Consider the following 25,473-nt stretch of genomic DNA (forward strand, 5'->3'; position numbering starts at 1 on the left):
CAATTCTGTGCACAGCATGATCCCACAAACAGCAATCTGGCTATGACCACTACTCCAATGATATTGGCTGAGAGTTAAATATACTGACTGTGGTATATTTAATATACTGACAATGTTTTATACACATGTCTAAGCTGTGTTCAATATACTAAGCGCGTTTTACATAATGCATTGGTAAACTGAACACCAATATGAATTGGGGGCTTTAGAAAAGTAGGGACAAAGAGAAAAATCAGGAGGAGTAAAACAAGCAACCAATTTTCCAATGTTGAAGATGCCCGAGGTTAATAAATCTGCAGCCTTGGATTGGAGAGAGAAATGCCAATCGAGGACCCACGAGCAAAACACCCATCAAAATGATCTTTTCCTCTTTAAGATATTGAATCAAATTCTGAAAGAAGTCATTGGGCGGATTAAGCTGAGGTCCCTTCGCTCCCTGCTTTTTTGAGCCTTCCCTGCAGTAGATGGGAGTGTGTGACCTGTTAGATAGCAGGATGCCCCCCCCAGAACTTACACTACACACTAATTAAATAAGCAGAATTGCATCTCTTGCTCCTGGTCCTCAGAGAGAATACATGGGAAGCGAGCTTGGTAGTGTGTGTACATGTGTGTGTGTCCGTGTGCATGCATGTGTGTGTGTGTGTGTATGTGTGGTGTATTCAGTCCTCACAAAGATGCTCGCTGCCTTGAAGCTCCCTCCCTAAGCATCTTTTAGCACAATCCATTCCCTTCAATTCTATTTCTTTTGAACAAGGCCTCGATTATTATGAGCCAAGATAATCATCTTCTCTGAAAGTCATTTTTGCTCTGTGCATAACAATGAAGGCACTAAGGCAGATGCATCGATTTTTCTGAAGTCAGCCTGTTATTGTTCAGCAGTGAACTGAAGTCAGGCTGTAAAATGGTGGTGTAGGCCCCAACCAGTGGCCATTATAACCTCCCATTTTGCCAATTTGTAAAGAAAAGTCAATTACTGATCAACCTTCATAAATATTCAGATCCTCTGACAATATTTTCCAAGGTAATCACACAGCAATGTGCTGAAGCTATATATTATAGAGAGATACGCAGACATAATAGGTAACACTGCATAATGTAGACTGTCAGAGGATTATATAGGCGTGCATGGTGAGGAGGCTTGCCCTAATAAATAGTGTGAATACTGATGGTCCACCCTAACCTTAATTTTGTATCTTTGCTTTGGATACATGGACTGCATTATATATAATATATTGACTATGCTGACTATATGATATATTGACAATGTTGTACATATTGGAAGCACTGTGCTATGTTTAATATACTGATGGTGTGTTTTAAATGTGCACACCATCACTTTTGTTCAAAACTTGAATATTGCTGAAAAGAAAGACATGTTGTTGAAGCTTTTAATCTTACACTCATCAGGACAAATGCAAGAATGCCAAATTTCAAATGATAACAACAGTTTATACGACAGGAGTAAAGAGGTGCTGACTGCTTGGTATGTCAACTCTGATTGCCGAGGTGTTGCTATGGAGAACGCCATGTTCCCCAAGCCTCAGGGTAATTCAAAAAAAGGCACAAGGCTTGAACATATTCCCTTTGTTTGCAGAGAATGGGCCCCTACCAATGTATGTCACTTCCAGCAAGTATAAGTGAACCATTTTACAAGTTCAACTGGTTATCTTAAATTGGTTGTTAGTGTAGCTATTAGCACACTCAGGGTTGTTCAGCAAGTGTTTTCTCCTGTAGCATAAATTGTTGTGATTGTGGAAATCTGGCATTCTTGCATTTGTCCTAATGAGCCCAAGACAAAAAGCTTTGGAAATATGTCTCACTTTTCGCAACACTTTAAATATACTGAGATAAATGCAAAATACTGTGGATGCTGGAAATCTGAAATAAAAAACAGAAAACGCTGGAAAATCTCAGCAGGTCTGGCAGCATCTGCGGAGAGAGAAACAGAGTTAACGTTTCGAGTCCGTATGTCTCTGCTTCAGAGTTACAGAGAAGTAGAAATGTGATGGATTTTATGCTGTTTAAGATGGGGTGGAGAAAAACAGAAGGTCAGGGATAGGTGGGAACTTAAGAGAGATTGACAAAGATGTCATGGACAAAGAGAATATTGATAGTAGCGTTAAAGACTAAAGGTGCTGATAGTGGCATAAAGGTATGATAGCTGAATGTGTTAATAACAGTACAAGGGTCAGCGCTCTCTGAAAGCAAAACAGAAATAAGTGACAGATGGTATGGCGGTGGGGGAGGGGGCGGGAGGGAGCGGGCGGGGGAGGGGGCGGGTGGGGGTGGTGTTGGGGATAAAGGAGACAAAAAAATGAATAAATAAATGTAAAAATTGGATTAAAAAAGAGAGTAAAGCTGGAGGACAGCGTTCATGATCTGAATTTGTTGAACTCAATGTTAAGTCCAGAAGGCTGTAAAGTGCCTAGTTGGAAGATGAGGTGCTGTTCCTCCAGTTTGCGTTGAGCTTCACTGGAACAATGCAGCAGGCCAAGGACGGACATGTGGGCATGAGAGCAGGGTGGAGTGTTGAAATGGCAAGCGACAGGAAGGTCAGCATCATGCTTACGGCCTGAACGAAGGTGTTCCGCAAAGCGGTCACCCAGTCTGCGTTTAGTCTCCCCAATGTAGAGACCACATTGGGAGCAGCGAATGCAGTAGACCAAATTGAAGGAGGTGCAAGTGAAATGCTGCTTCACCTGATAGGAGTGTTTGGGGCCTTGGACGGTGAGGGAAGGAGGAGGTAAAGGGGCAGGTGTTGCACCTTCTGCGATCACGTAGGAAGGTGCTGTGGGAAGGGAATGAGGAGTTGGGGATGATGGAGTAGGGGACCAGGGTGTCACAGAGGGAACAGTCCCTGTGGAATGCTGACAGTCCTGCTGAGCTTTTCCAGCATTTTCTGTTTTTATTTTATATATACTGATTCTGCTATATCCCATATGCCGTGTGTGCTATTTTTAAAATACTGATCATGTTATGCTTTATACTTATAATACACTGAGTTCCTTGGGCATTAACTAACCTTAGCTATTAAATGCTGGGATAGCCACGACTGCATAGCATAACTATGCTTCCACTCCTGCTCAGCAACAGGAGCGCTGCAATTCACCAGCACATGCTTGTGAAAACAGGATTGTGAGGTGGGAATGCAGGTGGTCACGACCTCCGGTGGAGAGAGTTGGTTAGCATCCTCAGGGCACATCGAAATGGGATCTACTGGATCCTTAGTTGCTGTTCAGCCGTGGCTCATTGGCCTCACCACCCCGGCAGTAGGTTATACGTTCAAGTCCCATTACAGAGGCTTAAGCACAAAATCTAATGCAGTACGGAGAGAGTGAGGCACTGCTGGCAGTGCGGTCTCTTGAATGAGCCCTTAACCTGTCTGCCTTCTCAGACGGACATAAAGGATCCCATGGCACTATTCCGATGAAGAGCCCAGGAATTATTCCTGGTGTCCAGTCCCTAAGCACCTTTGCTATTCTGCTAGAACCATTTCCACCTCTTTTGCTCTTGTACTTGTCCCATTATCACCTCCATTTTGCCGTGCACCATCTTATCATGTACGCCCTCCACCTCATCACCTACCTCACCCATTTTGTTCTTTTCCCTCCCCTGGATCTGCACATGCTTAAAATCTGTTAATCTTTAACATCACCCGGTTTTGACAAAGGGCCATTCCCCTGAAACATTAACTCCACAGCTGCTATCTAGCCTGCTGAATGTTTCCCAGCATTTTCTGTGTTTACTTCACTAAACAGATTATCAGGTCATCTATCTCACTGCTGTTTGTGGAATCCTGCTGTGTACCAAAATGTCTGCTAGGTTTGCCTACATTACAACGGTGGTTACACTTCTAAGTCAGCACCCAATTGGCTGTGAGGAACTTTAAGACATCCAGTGGACATGAAGGGTGTTATATAAATGCAAAATCTTTTTTTTTAATACATGTACAGTCGGTCCTTTCCCAAAAGGTTCCACCTGCTTTAACATTTTGACACCTTTGGAAAAGGGATGAACTTCAATAAATTATTGTGTTCACATCCAATGTGAAAAACAATTGATGTGATTTCATTCATTTTTGGTGCAATGTAACTTTGAATTAATTAACTTCTATGCAATTCTAAGTAACTAGCAGGAGGCAAGAAAACTTCATTGGGCTTTGCTGTTGATGGGAAAATTGATTGCCAATCTACATGGCTTCTTGTTAAATATTAATCACAGATGTAGTAGTGCAACAACAATTTAAATTGCAATTAATCAAATCACAATTAGTCTTAGAATAAAGGCTGACTTAGTGCCTGTTGTTCGGAGAACAAAAGTTATCCTCTGTAACTTTAGTTTTAATCACCAGCAGCAGAAGTTGCCTCCTGAACTATTTTCCATCAGCTAAGGTGGGGTCATCCAAGAACATGAAAAAGATGAGCAGGAATAGGCCGTACAACTCTTCAAACCTACCCGACCATTCAATAAGATCGCAATTGACCTACGTGAGATGTAGAGATGGCGGCATAATGGCAATGTCACTGGCCTAGTAGTCCAGAAACCCAGGTTATGCTCTAGCAAATCTGGGTTCAAGTCCCACCATGGCAGATGGTTGAATTTGAATCCAATAACAATCTGGAATTGAAAGTCTAATGATGACCATGAAGCCATTGTTGATTGATGTTTAAAACCCCATCTGGTTCACTAATGTCTCCCTTAGGGAGGGAAATCTGCTGTCCTTACCTGGTCTACATGTGATTCCAGACAGCAATGAATGTCTCGTGAAATCACCTTGTCAAGGGCAATGGATACATCCCATGAATGAATATATTGTTTTTAGAGGTCCAGGGTGGAACTTAATTAATAAATTTGGAATTGAAATCTAGCTTCAGTAATGGTAACATGATGCTATCATCAGTTGTTGTAAAAACCCATCCAGAAAGATTGCATTTCTATAGTACCTTTTGTGACTTCAGGACATCCTAAAGTGTAATACATTCACTCTCAGATTCGACAGTCTGCCAATACTTTCGAGTTACGAACAGAATGGAGAAATAGGTTTCAGGTTGGGCCATATGAAGATTCCTTTCATCATTGTTGTTCTTCAGTCCTTTGAGGATGATGGCTATGCCAGGAATCTTTTATAAGACTTTCCTTTTTGGCTTGGATATGGAGGCATGTGGAGACTGCACCTCATGAGCTGCAATGATTCAGTTTGGAGTTCGGAAGCATGTGTGTGTGTGTGTCTGCGTGGCCAGGTGGTTGCAGGGGTTAAGAGCCAGTGAAAAGCAAAAGTGTTTTGCCCTATGTCAGCTAGTGGCATTGGAAAGTAAATGATCAAATCAACTCTTCTCAGAGCTGAGTCTAGACCCTGGGAGATGGTGACCAGACTGAAAAATAGCTTACTGATTAAAATCAAAAACATATGTCCCTTCCAGCATACACTTCTCCCCCCCACCATCCATGAGGTAATCAGTCTTTCATACCTAACCTCTACCTCTTTCTTCATTACAGCCTTCCTTATATTCTTTAATAGGACTAATTTGCAAGGCAATGGGGTAAGATCAGTCTGGTAGGACTAATTGGATAGGTCTTCCAAAAAGCTGGCTCAGACACTGTGTACAGTTTTGGTGTCCTTATTTAAGAAAGGATATAATTGCATTAGAAGCAATGCAGAAAAGGTTCACTCAACTGATTCCTGGGATGAAAGGGTTGCTTTTATGAGGCAAGTTTGGACATCTGAATTGAGAAATAATCTTATTGAAACATATAAGGTCCTGAGGGGACTCGACAGGATGGATGCTGAGAGGGTGTTTCCCCTTGTGGGGTAATCTAGAACTAGGGGACAGAGTTTAAAAATAAGGGGTCTCCCATTTAAGGAGATAAGAAGTGTTTCTTTCTCTGAGGGTCGTTAGTTTGTAGAATTCTCTTCCCCAGAGAGCAGTGGAAGCTGGGTCACTGAATATTTTTAAGGTTGAGTTAGATAGGTTCTTGACTGACAAGGGGGCCAAAGGGTATAGGGGGTAGACAGGAAAGTAGAGGCCAGAGTCAGATCAGCCACGATTTTATCAAATGGAAGAGCAGGCTCGAAGGGCTGAATGGCCTACTCCTCCTAATTTGTATGTTCGGACGGCATGATGGGCTGAATGGCTTCTTTCTGTGCTGTAGCCACCTATGACATCAATCCATGTTATTATTATTCGGTGATGTGTCCTCTCTTAGCTGTCACTAAGCTCTGAATAAATCATTCTACCTGCTTTACCTCCTCCTTGGTGGAGCTAGCCTTTGGTTCAGTAGTAGCATGATTCAGAATGTGTAAGGTTTGATCCCTGCTCTAGAAAGTGGGTGGGAGCAGAACTTTGACACTGAATTCTGGGTTGCCATCCAATGGGATACTGTCATTTAATGGTGTAACCTTGTTTTACTGGTTACATAGCAGCTTATACAACCTCAGGAAGTCCCAAAGCCATCACAGACAATTAAATACTTTCTGAAGCGTAGTCACTAAAAGTGGCAGCCATTTGTACACAGCAAGCTCTCACAAACAGCAATGCGATAATCTATTTTGTTCTTCTTCAAAAAGAAGCGGCTTTGGGATTTTTTGCATCCGCCCAAGAGATCAGATGGGACTTTGATTTAACATCGCATCTGAGAGACAGCACCTTCGACAGTGCAGCTCTCCAACAGTGCTGCTGAACAGATTGTGCACACAAGTCTCTCAGAGTGGGGAATGAACCCGCAGCTCTCTGGTTTAGGGGCAGGAATGCTTCTCGCACTCTGAACTACATCTGACATCGCACAAATGGCCAGCAATTTGCTATGGTGCTTACGTAAACAGCGATTTAATACAAACATCTGGAATGGTTCAAACTGATGGTAACTCAATGACTGAGGGTAGTTACTGTGAATTTAGTTCCCTCATTCCTTCAATGTGGAATTGCAATTCTGTAACTCACTCCTATCTTCCGCAGAGCAGAGAAGAAATCTAATCAATGGGATTAGTAGAAAGATATTAAATCAATCAGCATTCTTTTGCAATGATGATACAGAAGCAGGAGAGAAATTTTCTGACAACCCACTCACCTCTCTCTCTGATCATCTTCATCCATGTTGGACAGCAGCTGTGACCCGGCCAATGAGAGGTCAAGGGCCGCCAGGGGTAGGTCCCGATAGGCAAAGCTGACTAGTTGTACAGGGGCAATGCACTGGCTCTCGTCCTCCACCTGCTGGGAGATGATCTCCAGGTCCGACACACCCCTTTCCTGACCAAGCCTACCAAAGACAGAGATTAATGTTAACACAATTCTTGACAGGGCCGGAATCCCTCCAGTACTCTGTTGCATATAGGTAGATGCTGCCTTTGCTTCAATGGGGGTGAAACATGGCAAAACACAAAACACAATGCAAACCTTCTCGGGCACCTCAGGGAAGGCTTCTGACATCTTTCATTTCTCTATCTGTCACACACAATGGAGAGATGGTAGCTTGCTGGTAATGTCACTGGTATTGTAATCTTCCAACGCCCAGGCTAATCCTCCAGAGACATGTGTTCAAATCCCACTACAGTAGCTGATGGAATTTGAATTCAATTAATAAATCTGGAATTTAAAGCTAGTCTCAGTAATGGTGACCATGAAGTTGCTGCCAAATGTTGTAAAAACCCATCTGGCTCACTAATGCCCCTTTTAGGGAGGGAAATCTGCCATCCTTACCTGGTCTGACCTCCATGTGACTCCAGACCCTCAGCAATGGGGTTGACTCTTAGCAAGCCACACAATTCAAGGACAATTAGGGATGGGCAACAAATGCTGGCCTCGCCAATGGTACCCACATCCCAGGAAAGAATAAATAAAACACTAATACAAAAACAAAAACAGAATTACCTGGAAAAACTCAGCAGGTCTGGCAGCATTGGCGGAGAAGAAAAGAGTTGACGTTTTGAGTCCTCGTTCGGGCGAAGGGTCATGAGGACTTGAAACGTCAACTCTTTTATTCTCCGCCGATGCTGCCAGACCTGCTGAGTTTTTCCAGGTAATTCTGTTTTTGTTTTGGATTTCCAGCATCCGCAGTTTTTTTGTTTTTAACTAATACAAAGACGTTCAGGGCTCTCATTCTGTATTGTTTCTCCAGCACCAACAGTGCATTACTGAGGGAGTGTTGCATGGTTGGAGGGCTTGTCTTTCAGGTGACATGTTAAAATGAGGCCCTGCCTACCTCTCGGACCAATGTAAAAGATTCCACAGCACTATTTGATGAAGAACACGAGACTTCCCCCTGGTGCTGAGGGCAATATTTATCCTTTAACCAACATCACAGGAGAAAGGAGATTATCTGGTCAGTATCAGCTTGTTGATTGAGAGAGCTTGCTGTGCACAAACTGCCAGACTCCTCCTACACAGTCACTCCAATTCCGTCCACATGCCTGTAAAGTGCTTTGGGACAAACTGAGGTCTTAAAAGGTGTTTTATAAATACAAATTCCTTCTTTCTATCTATATAAGTGGCAACAAACATTTGTTAAATGGTCCCTTGCTGTAAAAGTTTGAGAATTGCTAGCCTAACCACTCCAAATGACCAAGAGGGAGCAAGTTTAGAAGATGTGATTCAATAGCAGCAATAGATTTGCAATGGTGTAGTGGGTTATAATTGATGACAGACAGCACGAAATCAATTACGACCTGCTACACTCCTGCTTGTCTCTTATTGCTTAACATCATTTCCACACATAGTGAAATATTTAATTATAAAATTAATCGTTTGGCTCAACCCGAGATGTACCCAGCAGCTGTTAGAGGCCAGCCCTACCAGCAGGGAGCCGACTGTTGTGGTACACTCAGCAGCTCTCCACGATCACAAAGCATGATCCATAATTCCCACTCCTCCAGCAACTCTTCGTTATGCAAGTTCCAATTCTGTCTTATTCTTGAATGGGTTGGGGATGGTGTGAGATGGGGATTAGTGGAGTCTCCCCTGGCACTTCTCTCCTACTCCAAACAAGTTACAGGGAAAAAAAAGAGTGAAACAAAACAAGACTTGCATTTCTAGTGCACCTTTCACGATCTCAGGGCTGTTTACAGCCAATGCTGTACTTTTGAAGTGCAGTCACTGTTATAATGCAGGAAATGTGACAGCCAAATTTGTGCATAGCAAGTTCCCCAACAACCAGACAATCCTAGGTTAAGTGATGTTCACTGAGGGATCAATATTTGCAAGGAAACTAGGGAGAACACCCCTGCTCTTCATCAGAATAATGTCACAGGAAATCTTATGAGAGAGTTGGGTTTAATAACCCATCCAAAAGACAGCACCTCCAACTGTGCAGCACTCGCTGGGTGTGTCAACCTTGACTTTGTGCTTAAGTCTCTGGAGTGGGGCTTGAACCCACTGCCCGAGGAGGGTTCCACTTGCCCCTAGGTACCCCTTGGCCACACCCTGCTTTTGTGACATAGCTTCTTTTATGTCTTTAGGTTCGCTATTGCTGGGATCCTGGGTTCTCTCTTGCTGGGATTCTGGGTTCTCTCAGTGAGTCCAGCCTGGAAGCAGTGTACAGGGGCCAAGTGGCTTCATCACTGCTCAGACCTTAGTGGCCTAAAGTGGACAGTTTATATTTTAATTTAGAAATTGTCTGAAAGTTATGGGACTCAACAGTTGAATTAATCAGCATGTGGTTAAATGAGATTCCCTGTGGGGCTGTTATAATTTAAATTACCAATTTTGTGTCTTATTAATGTCTTCTGAAAATCAATATATTACATAATCCATTGTATTCTCTTTATCTACACACACTACTCACAAAATTCAGATTGTTAAAGACAACCTGGCCTTTATAAATTTGTGCTGTCTCTGCTTAGTCCAGTTTGCTTGAATCTGAATAGCCTGGGCTATCTGTCCCTAACTAGCCTGTGCTAACTGCTACTGATCATCCCAGGTTCACTATCCCTGAATTACCTGTGCTAACTGTTTCTGACTTGATTGTCTCTGGCATTCAATGGCATTACCATCGCCAACTCCCCCACCATCAACATTCTGAGTGTTGTCACTGCCAAGAAATACAATGGACCAGCCACATAAATGTCACATCTACTAGAGCATTTTCAGATGCTGAATGCTCTGTGGAAATTACTGCCCCTAAGGGGGCCATTTAGTCAGTCAGATGTGGGCTGGCATGAGATTTGAACTGGGGATGTCTATTCTAATCCCAATTTCTCTCTACTTCTCTCTGTTTCTTTTCATGGTCATATTCAGGGGCTCACTCAATTCGCTTTCAAATGATGTAATTGTCCCTGATTCAATAATCATTCATGTTAATGGATCCCATGTCCTAGGGATGAAAGAAATTCTTCCCATTTGTCCATTTGATAACCCCAAAACCAGCCCTTTCTTATTCTCCAACCAGTGGAAGCAGCTGTTTTTCCCCCTCAGAATGATGATAAAAACCTCAAACCTTCAACCCTTCTAACAGTCTCTGGTGCAGTGAGAAATGACCCAAATTTAGAACTTCCTTCATAACTAAACCTGCCCATTCCCCAAAATTCACAACAACGTCCAATGAGGGAGGTGGAAATGTCCCATTGATGCTCTTTTGAGATTATGATGAGGGTCGAAGAGAACATTGTACATTCTGATCAAGGGCTGCTTGACACTGATGTTGACCACATTAAAGATTATCATCAAACGCATATTAATTTAACTGAGGGAGCACTGCACTATTGGGGGTGCTATTATTCGGATGAAATGTTAAACTAATGGCATGTCTGAGTTCACAGGAAGAGGTAAAATATCCCACGGCACTCATTGGAAGAGTGGCAGATGAGTTCTCTCTGGTGCCCTGGTCAATATTTATCCCTCGCTCAGGGTCAGATCAGCAAGACAGGTTATCTGGCCATTATTGCCCAGCAATTTGTGGGAGCTTGCTGTGCGCAAAATGACTGCTACCACACTGCAACAATAACTATATTTTGGGAGTTCAAGAATGGTTGAGGTCATGAAGAATGTTATGTAAGCACAAGGTCTTTCCTTCTGTTTTTCTATTATTAAGAAGACCTTGTATCTTAGGGCAACACGAAGGGTGACATGATCTAGAGAGAAGTAGCTCTAAATTGACACCAAGTTTTGAGTTTAGGCATGGCGAGACTGCAGGAGGAAGTGAGGGGATTTTGTGAAAAATATTCAATTCTTAAATTCACCATAAATATATTCTTTACCAAAATAATTTTGAAAACCTGCTCTGGTTGTACCTCAGTATGAGGCCTGTGGGAAGAGTGTGTGTCCTGTCACACCCGATTGCATTTTTTTTTACATTTGTTCTTGGGATCCGAGCCTCCCTGGCTAGGCCAACATATATTGCCAACTCCAAACTGCCCTTGAGAAGGTGAAGAGCCTGTGGTACTCACAGTGCTTTACTCTGTAGCGGTTTGATACAACTGAAGGGCTCGCTAGGCCACTTCAGAGGACAGTTAAGAGCCAACCACATTGCTGTGGATTTGGAGTCACATGTAGGACAGACTGGGTAAGGGTGGCAGATTTCCTCCATGAAGGATGTTAGTGGACCAGATGGGTTTTTATGATAATCTGGTAGTTTTTGCAAGGAAACTAGGGAGAACGCCCCTGCTCTTCATCAGAATAATGTCACAAGAAATCTTATGAGAGAGTTGGGTTTAATAACCCATCCAAAAGACAGCACATCCAACAGTGCAGCACTCGCTGGATGTGTCAACCTTGACTTTGTGCTTAAGTGTCTGGAGTGGGGCTTGAACCCACTGCTTGAGGAGGGTTCCACTTGCCCCTAAGTACCCCATGGCCACACCCTGCTTTTGTGACATAGCTTCTTTTATGTCTTTAGGTTCTCTCTTGCTGGGATCCTGGGTTCTCTCAGTGAGTCCAGCCTGGAAGCAGTGTACAGGGGCCAACTGGCTTCATCGCTGCTCAGACCTTAGTGGCCTAAAGTGGACAGTTTATATTTTAATTTAGAAATTGTCTGAAAGTTATGGGACTCAACAGTTGAATTAATCAGCATGTGGTTGAATGAGATTCCCTGTGGGGCCGTTATAATTTAAATTACCAATTTTGTGTCTTATTAATGTCTTCTGAAAATCAATATATTACATAATCCATTGTATTCTCTTTATCTACACACACTACTCACAAAATTCAGATTGTTAAAGACAACCTGGCCTTTATAAATTTGTGCTGTCTCTGCTTAGTCCAGTTTGCTTGACTCTGAATAGCCTGGGCTATCTGTCCCTAACTAGCCTGTGCTAACTGCTACTGATCATCCCAGGTTCACTATCCCTGAATTACCTGTGCTAACTGTTTCTGACTTGATTGTCTCTGGCATTCAATGGCATTACCATCACCAACTCCCCCACCGTCAACATTCTGAGTGTTGTCACTGCCAAGAAATGCAATGGACCAGCCACATAAATGTCACATCTACTAGAGCATTTTCAGATGCTGAATGCTCTGTGGTGAGTGACTCACCTTCTGCATTCTGAAAGGCTCAAGTCCAGAGTGTGATGCAATGCTCTCCATGTGCTTGGGCAGGTGCAGTTGCAACAATGCTCAGGAAGCACAATGCCATTCAAGACAAAACATCCACCACCTTAAACATTCACTCCCTCCACCACCAACGCACAGTAGCAGCAGTGTGTACCATCTACAGGATGCACTGCAGAAATTCACCAAGGCTCTTTCGACAGCACCTTTTAAACCCACCACTACCATCTAGAAAGACAAGGGCAGCAGACACATGGGAACACCACCACCCGGACGTTCTCCTCCAAGCTACTCACCATCCTGACTTGAAAATATATCGGCCGTTCCTTCACTGTCGTTGGATCAAAATTCTGAAACTCCCTCTCTAACAACACTGTGGATGTACCTACACCACAGGGACTACAGCGGTTCAAGAAGGGGGCTCACCACCACCTTCTCAAGGGGCAACTAGGGATGGGCAGTAAATGCTGGCCTGGCCAGTGAAGCCCACATACCGTGAAAGAATTTTTAAAAATTTACAAGGTGCACTGTGCCACCTCCCTTAGGCTGCACTAAAGCAAATCTTGAACTCACAAACCTCCATTATCTAGAAGGACAAGGGGCAGCAGATGCAAGTCAACACTTCCACCTCCAAGCACACACAGTCCTGACTTTGACGTATATCGGTCTTTTTATCATTGCCGCTGGGTGAGAATCTTCAAACTCCCTACCGAGCAGCACTGTGGACAAATATAAAAGCTGCTTCTGAACCACTGTGTTTACTTACACAGGATCTTATCTTGCAAGATGCGGAAGATAGTTGCACCTTTCTTGATGGACTCAACTCAGCTTCCTTTAGCTGAGAGGAATAAAGTTGAGGTTTTCTTTTCAAAAATATGCCCCTCCCCATCTCACCCTCTCTCCCAGGAGTGCAGCTCCACCGATTTCCACTGGTGAGAGTGTCTAGGACAAGGGAATGCAGCCTCAGAGCGTGGGCCCTCCAGGAGAGATGTTAGGAAACACTTCTTCACACAAAGGGTGGTAGGAGTGTGGAACTTCTCTCCCGCAAAAAGCTGTGGATGCTGGCTCAATTAATCATTTTAACTCCTAGATTGATAGCTCTTTGTTAGACCAGGGATCACAAAAACAAGGTGGGTGGATAAAGTTAGTCCACAGATCAACCAAGATCTCATTGAATAGTGGAAAAGGATCACGGGGCCAAATGGCCTCCTCCTGTTCCTAATCCTCAAGCATGAGCTCAAACAGTGACCAAGCGCCTATGAATCAACTCATCCAACATCCACTGATTAAAAAGCTGAAATGCTGACTCCCTGACTGATTTTTAAAGAAATATATTCATTCTCAGGGGGTGGTATCCGCTGGCACTTATTGCCCACCTTGTATTTCCTTGAGAAGGCAGTAGTGGGGTCTCCTTATAGCAACCTGATAGACCACTTCAGCAGGCAGTTAAGTGTCAACACGATTGTTGTGGGTGTGGAGTCGGTAGAGACAGCCGGTTTCCTTCTTTACAAAAAAATTGGCGTGTTTTTAACTTCATGGTTTATTATACTAGCCTTTTATTTATAGATTTGTTTTTAAACCAAATTCAAACTCTCAAAATGCCGTGGTTGGGTTTGAACTCTCAATCTCTGGTTTATTAACCAAACAACAGAACCATTACAGCACCATATGCATTGATTTAGCCCCTTCATAGCTCAGTGAAGTCAACTGGAGCATTGCTACCATCTTGAATGAGACCAACTAACTTGGCCAGAATGAGAATCACACTTGGGACTCCCCAGGATATTCATGGCTCAGCATCACATTGGGTGGCACATTTCCCCACTGAGCCTGCCATAAAGCCCTGAAGTGGTTTTTACAGCGGTGAGGCTCTCCACTAGACTGTCTTATTATCAGCAATCCTCGCGTGGCATACTGAGTGTCTCTAATTTCTCTCATTATGGCTTATAAATTAGAAATTGTTTGGCTAATTATTATTCAAACAGTTGATTTGTTCTTGCTCTTGAAACACTCTCTGGACCTGGCTCCTGGAAACATGCCAGAAACTCCAGAATAATGTGCTCCAGGGTCTATTTGGAAATAATGAAAAGAATAGGTAAGTTGGTCATTGTCTCCAAAGGACACAAGTTCTCTTAGCCGTAACTGTAGAGGAAAGGTGAGAGAGAAAGAGTGGGAGACAGTGTGTAAGTGAGAGAGGGGACAAGAGAGAATGAGAGAGTGTAAGCGAGGGTGGGGGGGCAAGAGAGAACAAGAGAGTCTAAATGAGAGGGGGGCAAGAGGGAGAATGAGAGTGTCTAAGTGAGAGAGGGGGCAAGAGGGAGAATGAGAGAATGTAAGTGAGAGGGGGAAAGAGAGAGAATGAGAGAATGTAAGTGAGAGAGGGGGAAAGAGAGAGAACGAGAGAGTGTTATGTAGTGTAAATGAGATAAAGCACAACAGTGAGATAGAAAATGAGAATGATTGAGAAAGTGAATGAAATTCCCAATAGTGGGAATAGGAGCATGGGTTAATTTGTAACTCCTTAAAGGGAGGGCACTGAGGACAATTTAGCAAGCCTGTTATTACACTGGAGCTCTTGTGGTACAGTGGCTAGTGTCCCTGCCTCTGAGCCAGAAGCTCTGGATTTGAGTCCCACTCTAGGACTTGATGGCCACAGAAAGCGTATTCATAATGTGGCCAAATTGATTATCAACCTATAAATTCTTCCAATATGCCAATGGTAGGTAGTAAGAACAGAAGAGTCTCCTGGTCAGCCATACTTGATATGGAGTGGCATCCCTTAAGTTAAAGCCTCTGTTGACAGGGGAGTGACCTGTTCCAGGAAAAACTAGCTATGGAAACAGATGCTTTGTCTGCCTCATGCATCGCTAGACATGGGAAAACCTCTAAGTTTGTTTTTACCCCAATAAAGGTCAATAACCTCAGCACAGACTGGAGGTCGAACCTGTGTGCCCCAACTCACAATCACAGTGCAAACTCACTGAACCTTTAGGGAAGTCTCTTCACCCTTCTATGGCTCATCTATCAAGCAGCAGATCCATTAGCCATGATTTTGTTACCTCCAGAATTGACTATGTCAATGTTCTCCTGGCTGGTCTCCCATCTTTCACCCTTTTCAGAATCTTCAGTTCACCGAAAACTCTGTTGCCTGTATCCTAACTTGCGCCAAGTTCTGTTCACCCATCACCCTTGTTATCCTTGACCTACACTGACTCCCGGTCCAGTAACATTAACAGATTTAAAATGCTCCTCCTTGTTTTCAGTTCCTCCTGTGGCCCCTGCATCTCTGTAACCTCCTCCAGCCCCGTGACCCTCCGGGACCTCTGCGCTCTTCCAATTCTGTTCGCTTAAACATTCCCGATTTTCATTGCTCCACTGTTGGCAGCCATGCCTTCAGCTGCCTGGGCCCCAAATCACCCTCTCTCCTCTTTTAAGACGCTCCTTAAAACCTGCCAATTTGACTAAGCTTTCGGCTCAGCTTTCCTAATATCTTCTTACGTAGCACCCGTATCAAATTTTGTTTGATGATCACTCCTTGTGGAGCACCTTGGGATGTTTTACTATGTTGAAAGCGCTATGCGAATGCAGTTTGTTATTATTGTGGAGCAGCTGAAGTTACTCTGCTCCTGAATGCAGCACAAATACTAAAGCCTGTGGCTGGGATCCTGAAGGTTTAAATTTAGCAAACATTGAGCATTTCATTTGGCTAAGGCAACCTCACAAAGGTAGCGACAAATGTTCAGAACCAGGGCCATATCGCACCATCTGTAGCTCCAAATGACCCTTGTTGTGCAGACCTCACCTCCTGTTCAGTGATGGGACTGCTCCCAGTCTCTGGGATGCCTGTTCCAGCAATGGGTCCAGAATTTGGACCAATATCACTAACAAACATCACTAAAAGACAAACACAGATTGCCTGCTTCTGTATATAAGAACATTAAGAAACAGCAGCAGGATTCATTTAGCCCTTCAAGTTTGCTCTGCCACTCAATAAGATCGAGGCTGATCTCCTACCTCAACTCCATCTTCCTGCACAATTCCCACTCTCCTTGGTGTCCAAAGCAATATCAGAATACTGAGATCTTTTCGTATCGGCAACCACAAATCAGGGGCAAGGTAGTTTTTAACTTCACAGGATAGAGTTACGATTGCAAACTCATCTGCTGATTGGGCAGATTCCTCCGGGTTACTGCCCCATGAAGGAAATTAAGGAAAAAAAAAGACTTGCATTTCTATAGCACCTTTCACAACCCTCAGGGTGTCTGAAACCACTTTACACTCCATGAATTTTTGAAGCGTAATCACTATTATAATGGGTGAAACACGGCAGTCAATTTGCGCACAGCAAGCTCCCACAGCAGCAATGTGACAATGACCACATCATCTATTTTAGTGATGTTGGTAGAGGAATAAACATTGGCTAGGACACTGGGGAGGGTGAAACTCCTAGTGCGCTTCTTCAAATAGTGTTGCAGGATCTTTTATGCCTACCTAAGAGGCAGACAGGGCCTCACCATCTCCCCTGACGAACAGCACCTCCAACAGTGCAGCACTCCCTCAGTACTGCATTGGAGCATCAGCCTTAATATGTATTCAAAGCCTCTGGAGTGGGTCTTGAACTACAACGTTCTGGCTAAGAGTCTGTTCTCTCAGATGATGTAAAAGATTCCATTATTTCAAAGACGAGCAAGGGAGATCTCCCCAGTGTCCTGGCCAATATTTTCCCCTCAACCAATATCCCTAAATTAGATCATTATCTCATCACTGTTTGTGGGAGCTTGCTGTACACAAATTGGCTACTGAATTTCCTACTTCAGGACAATGACTCCTCTTTCAGGTACCATAAGTTGTTGGAAACCATGGACTTCCTATTGGATTGGTCTATGATTATGCTTGGCAAAGTACTGCTGTCTGGCTGACCAGGGAACTCTTTTGCTCTTACCACTTTCAAAGGATTTACAGGCTGATAATCAACATATTTGGTCACATTACAAACATAGCTTCCATAACTGTCAAGTCCTGGAGTGGGATTTGAACCCCAGGCTTCTGGTTTAGAGGTAGGGATACTACCCACTGCACCACAAGATGTCCAGAGTAATGGTTGCATTTCAAAAAGTATGTTATTAGCTGTGAGGCCCTTTGTAACATCCTGAGGGTTGTTAAAGGTGCTATGTGAAAGCAGGTACTTTTATTTGCTCTGAACGGGTTAATGACTGTGCTATTATAGCACACTAGGGAATAGGTAGATCAATTACTATGGTGTCCTAAGGAATGGAGGAAATTCATCAATAGCTTTATCCTACCACTAGAGGTCACAAGCATGCAATATAAATATTTCCGAGCCTAATATTGATAAAGTCATTAGCTTCACTTCAAGGCATAAAGTCAGTATTACATGACCCATTCTTTCCATAATCAATACAATCATATTAATTAGGATGAAATTCCACTTAAAATTGATCTTTCCCTCTGTCACTTTGAAATTCATCTTACAGATCTGTCCTCTAATCAGATAGGGTGGTGGGACCTGGGTTCAAATCAGGATTTGAAAGTCTCCTTTTGCCAAAGACTATAAGTGAGTTGTTTTTGGCAGTCCCAATGGATTAGGAAACTGTAGCTAAGCATTGCCCCTGACTTGGGGCTAAAGCAGTACTTTCACAGACCTGTGGAAATTACTGCCCCTAAGGGGGCCATTTAGTCAGTCAGATGTGGGCTGGCATGAGATTTGAACTGGGGATGTCTATTCTAATCCCAATTTCTCTCCACTTCTCTCTGTTTCTTTTCATGGTCATATTCAGGGGCTCACTCAATTCGCTTTCAAATGATGTAATTGTCCCTGATTCAATAATCATTCATGTTAATGGATCCCATGTCCTAGGGATGAAAGAAATTCTTCCCATTTGTCCATTTGATAACCCCAAAACCAGCCCTTCCTTATTCTCCAACCAGTGGAAGCAGCTGTTTTTCCCCCTCAGAATGATGATAAAAACCTCAAAACTTCAATCCTTCTAACAGTCTCTGGTGCAGTGAGAAATGACCCAAATTTAGAACTTCCTTCATAACTAAACCTGCTCATTCCCCAAAATCCACAACAACGTCCAACGAGGGAGGTGGAAATGTCCCATTGATGCTCTTTTGAGATTATGATGAGGGTCGAAGAGAACATTGTACATTCTGATCAAGGGCTGCTTGACACTGATGTTGACCACATTAAAGATTATCATCAAACGCATATTAATTTAACTGAGGGAGCACTGCACTATTGGGGGTGCTATTATTCGGATGAAATGTTAAACTAATGGCATGTCTGAGTTCACAGGAAGAGGTAAAATATCCCACGGCACTCATTGGAAGAGTGGCAGATGAGTTCTCTCTGGTGCCCTGGTCAATATTTATCCCTCGCTCAGGGTCAGATCAGCAAGACAGGTTATCTGGCCATTATTGCCCAGCAATTTGTGGGAGCTTGCTGTGCGCAAAATGACTGCTACCACACTGCAACAATAACTATATTTTGGGAGTTCAAGAATGGTTGAGGTCATGAAGAATGTTATGTAAGCACAAGGTCTTTCCTTCTGTTTTTCTATTATTAAGAAGACCTTGTATCTTAGGGCAACACGAAGGGTGACATGATCTAGAGAGAAGTAGCTCTAAATTGACACCAAGTTTTGAGTTTAGGCATGGCGAGACTGCAGGAGGAAGTGAGGGGATTTTGTGAAAGATATTCAATTCTTAAATTCACCATAAATATATTCTTTACCAAAATAATTTTGAAAACCTGCTCTGGTTGTACCTTAGTATGAGGCCTGTGGGAAGAGTGTGTGTCCTGTCACACCCGATTGCATTTTTTTTTACATTTGTTCTTGGGATCCGAGCCTCCCTGGCTAGGCCAACATATATTGCCAACTCCAAACTGCCCTTGAGAAGGTGAAGAGCCTGTGGTACTCACAGTGCTTTACTCTGTAGCGGTTTGATACAACTGAAGGGCTCGCTAGGCCACTTCAGAGGACAGTTAAGAGCCAACCACATTGCTGTGGATTTGGAGTCACATGTAGGACAGACTGGGTAAGGGTGGCAGATTTCCTCCATGATGGATGTTAGTGAACCAGATGGGTTTTTAATGATAATCTGGTAGTTTTATGATCACTGTTAATGAGACTAGCACTTTATTTCAGATTTATTAATTAATTGAATTTAAATTCCCCCAGGTGCTATGGTAGGATTTGAACCCATGCCTTCAAAGCATTAGTTTGGGCCACTGGTTTACAGGACTAATAACATTACATGATGGTAATCTGATGTGTATTATACCTTTAAGAAGAATGTAATAATGGAAGATCACATGATCTTAGTTTCCAATAGCAGAGTAGTGTGGGCTACCTCAGTAGCCTATGGTTAGATTCTGTAATGTAGAGACAAGGTTTGAGTTATAAGCACACAAGTGTAGCCGCTGAGTTCCTTTGTAAATAAACAGAATGTGTTCTACCTAAGAACTGTTTGCTGATCTACTTTGTCTATGGTACCAACTCAGACATCCCGAAACAAGCGTGCAACCTGGGAATGTAAGTCCAACCAAACTAGTGACTAGGATCCAACAAACTGGCGACGAGGTAAAAGCAAGAAAAAGAAAGGAAGGGCGAGAGAAAGTGAGGAAAAAGCAAAGATACAACAAGCTGGCTTCAAGAATAAAACAAGTTAATGAAGGAAATTAAGGGTAACGAAATCAAGCCATACCTCACACAGTAATTGTAAGTAGAATTTCCATCCTAATTGTCAAAGCAATCCCCTCAGAGCATGCCGCAATTTGGAAGAATTGATCCTTTTGATCGAGCCACGGACGATTGGACTTATTATATTGAACGTGTTCTTTTTCCAAGCGAATGACATTGTGGGGGAGGAGAAGAGGCGAGCGATCCTCTTATCCACGTGTGGGAGTAAGACCTATGGATTGATTTGAAGTTTGACAGCACCCAGTGCCCCAGCTTTGAAAAGTTTTGATGACTTAGTGAACCTCATAAAGAGTCATTACCAGCCAAAGCCCTCGGTAAAGATGCAATAGTTCAAATTTAGCTCACGAAATAGAGCCGCGGGGAGACAGTTACGTGTTATGTGGCAATTCTGAAACAGTTAACAGAATATTGCAAAGTTGGTACATCTATAAATGATATGCCTAGAGATTGGTTGGTGCGAAATGTAAATGAAGATTCGATTCAGAAGAGATTACTGCCCGAAACAAACTTGGATTTTAGAAGGCGCTGGAGATAGCACTGGCCATGGAAAGCACATTAAGGGATTTGGAAACCATACAGGGAGTACAAAATGGCGCCGTCCTCCACATTGGGTGGGAAACCCCAGCCAAAAAGGGTGTGAAAATGTGAGGCTATGCTGAGAAGTGGGAAGCAGCCACCGCTAGCGGTCAAATAAAAAGAAATGACATAGCAGCGAAAGCATGGAATAATGGTAACAGAGGTGGAAGCAGACAACCTTGGAATGAATGGAAGTTTTAAAAAATGGAATGCTTTTACTGTCATCAAAACGGATGCCAATGAGAAATTGCAAGGATAGAATCAGGCAACCTTCAATCAAAAGAAAAAACCCTGTGAGATCCACAATGTAGAACAGCCTGAAGTAACAGATTCACATATTTATTTGTTGTATAATTTGAAGGTGGGAAGAACAGAACCAATCTATGTAACAGTGAGAGTGAACAATAGACCTATTAGAATGGAGATGGACACAGGAACTTCCACTATGGTAATTGGTGAACATACTTTCAAATATTTGAATTATGGGGAATGCAAATTAAATTTGGAAGAAACAGATGCCAAATTGAAAACTTACACGGGAGAAGACATCAAAGTCAAAGGCATAAGCAAGGTTACTGTACAGTATGGAAGCCAATTGGTAAAACCACCCTTGATGGTGGTAGCAGGCCAGGGACCAAGTCTCCTTGGACGAAACAGGCTGAAGGAAATTAAATTGGAATGGGCTGAAATCTTCCAGCTGAGAGTCAGTAGGCTACCTGAGCTACTACAAAAATACACCTCAGTCTTCAAGGGCGAACTTGGGAAGATCCAGGGGCTGCAAGCTAAAATCCATGTGGATCCAAGGGCAACCCTCTGATTCATGAAGGCAAGACTAGTACCTTATGCACTGCAGGATAAGGTTGATGCTGAACTGGACAGATTAGAGAAACTGGGAGTTATACAACCTGTGCAGCTCTCAGAATGGGCAGCACCAATAGTCCCCGTACTTAAACCTGACCAAAGTGTTTGAATTTGTGGAGACTACAAATTGACAGTTAATAAAGCGGCTAAGTTGGACAACCTATACCAAAAATTGAAGACCTGTATGCTAAGCTGGCAGGTGGAACCACCTACACAAAGCTGGATATGAGTCATGCTTATCAACAATTAGATTTAGGGAAGGCCTCCCAGAAATTTGTCACAATTAATGCACACAAAAGGGTTGTACCAATATACCTGCTTGCCTTTCAGTGTCTCCTCAGCTTGCACCATATTCCAGAGAACAATGGAAAGTTTCCTGCAGGGATTGCCTCACGTTGTGGTTTATTTAGGTGACAGGACTTGCTGAAAAGGAGCATTTGGCGAACTTAAGAAGAAGTTTTAAAACATTTCCCACAGGTTGGAGTGTGTTTTTTTTTAAAAAGTGCCCGTTCCAAGCGAGGGAGTTAATCTATTTAGGTCACAGGGTGGATTCGCAGGGCCTCCAACTGGTTGAGGAAAAAATGAGATCCGTTGGAGAGGCACCAGCGCTAAAGAACACCTCCGAGCTCAAATCATTCTTCCATATTGTACAGTAACGCCAAATCAATTACTATGGGCACTTCTTACTAGTTTGTCGACAGTATTGCCTACTCAAGAAACATCAATATAATAAAAGCAAAAAAATACTGCGGATGCTGGAAATCTGAAACAAAAACAAAAACAAAAATAGCTGGAAAAACTCAGCAGGTCTGACAGCATCTGCGGAGAGGAAGACAGTTAACATTTTGAGTCCGTATGGCTCTTCATCAGAACAAGAAATACCAATGTTGGTCTTGGCAAACGCCACAGAAAGAAGCATTCACAAAGGTGAAACAATTATTGCACTCATCCACCCTATTAGTACATTTTTACCAGAGAAAAGAGATAGTGCTGACATATGACTCATCTCCCTATGGAGTGGGAGCAGCGCTCTCCCATCGAATTGACGATGGCTCGAAACGGCCTATGGGATTTGTATCAAGAATGCTCAGTGCAGCAGAAAAGGGATACTCACAGATGGAAAAAGAAGGCCTGCCAATTATCTTTGGTGTTAAGAAATTTCATCAGTACATACCCGGCCATCATTTTACTATTGTTTCGGACCACAAACTATTGCTGGGATTGTTCAGCGAGGATAAGGTATATCACCCATAGCTTCAGTAAGAATACAAAGATGGGTGTTGATCCTGGCAGCATATGAGTATACTTTCATCCACAGGCCTGGAAATCAGATTGCAAACGCTGATGCGCTTAGTCGTTTGCCCTTGCAATGATGAGGATGTTGCAGTTTCTCAAGAACTCGTTTTATTATTGAACTTCTTAGCTTCATCACCAGTATGTGCTAGACAGATCAGAGATTGGACATGTCGAGACCCATTCTTATCCACAGTACATGAACACATTCTTCACGGCTGGTCACAAGAGCAGGAATCCAACAAAATGAAACTGTGTTTTCACAGAAGATATAAAATAACCAACCAGGAGGGTATCTTATTGTGGGGAGCTAGAGCGATTGTTTCTCCAAAAGGACGAAAGCCTTTTATTAACTGAAATACATAGTAAACATCCAGGAATTTCTCAAATGAAGACTATAGCTCACAGCTATCTATGGTAGCCTGGGATGGATGGATGGAGAAATAGAGAGCTTAGTGAGGAGTTATATGCAGTGTCAGCAAGTGCAAAAGTTACCTCCGACAGCTCCGTTACACCCATGGGAGTGGCCAGGAAGGCCATGGGTGCGGTTACACATTGACTATGTGGGACCTTTTATGGGAACAATGTTTTTTCTTACTGTTGATGCCCACTTAAAATGGATGGGCATATGTGAGGTGAGGTCACCGACATCTTCTGCTACAATTGACAAGCTGCGTCAAAGTTTCACCATCAACAGACTACCAGAAGTGGTCGTATCAGATAATGGCAAGGCATTTACTCGTGCTGAGCTTCAACGGTTTATCAGCCTCAATGGTATCACTCGTAAAAACTTCACTGTACCACCCTTCCTCAAATGGACTGGCCGAGAGACCGGTTCAAATGTTCAAGACTGGCATGAAGAAATTAACTGGAGATTCCACAGCGACCAAGCTAACCCATTTACTTGTGCACTATAGGACCACCCCTCACTCAACAACAGGCGTCATGGAATTGTTGATGAGACATCATCTCAGGACGAGATTGAGCTTAATGATGCCAAATTTAGCGGGGGGGGGGGGGGGGGGGGAAGATGGAAAGGAGCCAGGGAAGTCAGAAAACTGGACATGGCTGGCATAGTCGTGACAGGAAGTTTACCGTAGGAGCGACGGTAAATGTGAAGCATTTTGGTGAAGGACCCAAGTGGTTATCAGGTGAAATAAGTGCAGTGAGTGGATTTCTTTCTTACCGTGTGAAAGTGGAAGGCCAAGTTATACGGAGACGTGCAGATCATAACAGGAGGAGAAATGATACCACCCGTGTTCACGACTGAGTCAACGTCTCCTGTTGACAGAACTCAACCATGTACAAATATATCTGAAGGGTCGGCTGTAGCTGCAAGACTTGAGGGAACAGATTTGTAGGTGCCCACCGAAGACCCTGATGTTCAGACAACTTCAGAAAAGCAGGTTCCTGACAAAGCATCTGATGCTGTAGAGTTGAGACATTCTACACGCCAAAGGAAACCCCCAGAAAGACTGAATTTGTAAATTACTTACCTGTGTAAATAATTTGATATTTTGAGAAAAATTGTAATTGTAACTGTAAAATATATTTGAGTAAAGGGGGAGGGATGCAGTAATCTGATGTGTAATATCCCTTTAAGAAGAATGTTATAATGGAAGATCACATGATCTTAGTATCCAATAGCAGAGTGACACAGGCTACCTCAGTAGTCAGTTGTCTATAGTTAGAGTCTGTAATGTAGAGACAGGGTTTGAGTTGTAAGCATACAAGTGTAGCCGCTGAGTTCCTTTGTAAATAAGTAGGATGTGTTCTACCTAAGAACCGTCTGCTGATCTCCTCTGTCTATGGTACAAACTCGGCCATCCTGAAACAAGCAACCTGGGTCCATAAATCCAACCACTTGGATCTAACAGTCACTGTCTCCAGATTATTTCACGTGGATTATTTTACATGCAAACCGAGTCTGCCTTGATTGCCAATCATTTTAATAGCTTCTACCTCTGCCGTAAAAATATTCAATGAGCCAGCCTCCACTGCTCTCTGGGGAGGAGAGTTCCAAAGATTCACGACCCTCTGAGAGAAAAAATTTCTCTTCATCCCCGTCTTAAATGGGAAACCCCCTATTTTTAAACTGTGCTCCTTAGTTCTAGACTCTCCCACGAGGGGAAACACCCTCTCAGCATCCACCCTGTCAAGTCCTCTCAGGATTTTATATGTTTCAATAAGATCACCTCTCAATCTTCTAAACTCCAATGGTTTCAATACAGTAAATGAAGAGAAACCATTTCCACTGGCAGGAAGGTGGTAACCAGAGGATACCAGATTTAAGGTAATTGACCAAAAAAACCGGGTGGGGAGGTAAGGATAATTTTGTTTGATGCAGCAAGTTGTTATGATCTGGAACGTGCTGCCTGAAGGGATGATGGATGCAGATTCAAAAGGAACTTTCAAAATATATATTGGATATATAGACATGGAGGGGTTTACTGCAGGGCAGTTGGGAAAGAATGGGGGAGTGGGGCAATTGGATTGTTTTCCTCAAAGGGACAGAACAGACCTGATGGGCTGAATGGCCT

At 43.1% G+C, this 25,473-nt stretch overlaps 1 protein-coding gene across 1 annotated transcript in view; it reads right to left on the reverse strand.

Annotated features, from left to right (window-relative positions):
• tmem266 (transmembrane protein 266) overlaps positions 1-25,473 on the reverse strand; it is a 110,712-nt gene that overhangs the window by 63,629 nt on the left and 21,610 nt on the right. Inside the window, exons 4-6 of the mRNA XM_041178214.1 lie at positions 24,120-24,214; positions 17,318-17,439; positions 7,066-7,254 (exon numbers count right to left, since the gene is read on the reverse strand). Of these exons, the coding sequence (XP_041034148.1) occupies positions 7,066-7,254; positions 17,318-17,439; positions 24,120-24,214 (406 nt within the window). The remainder of the gene's footprint in view (positions 1-7,065; positions 7,255-17,317; positions 17,440-24,119; positions 24,215-25,473) is intronic.

This window comes from Carcharodon carcharias, chromosome 32, assembly GCF_017639515.1.
Source record: "Carcharodon carcharias isolate sCarCar2 chromosome 32, sCarCar2.pri, whole genome shotgun sequence".
Lineage (NCBI taxonomy): Eukaryota > Metazoa > Chordata > Chondrichthyes > Lamniformes > Lamnidae > Carcharodon > Carcharodon carcharias.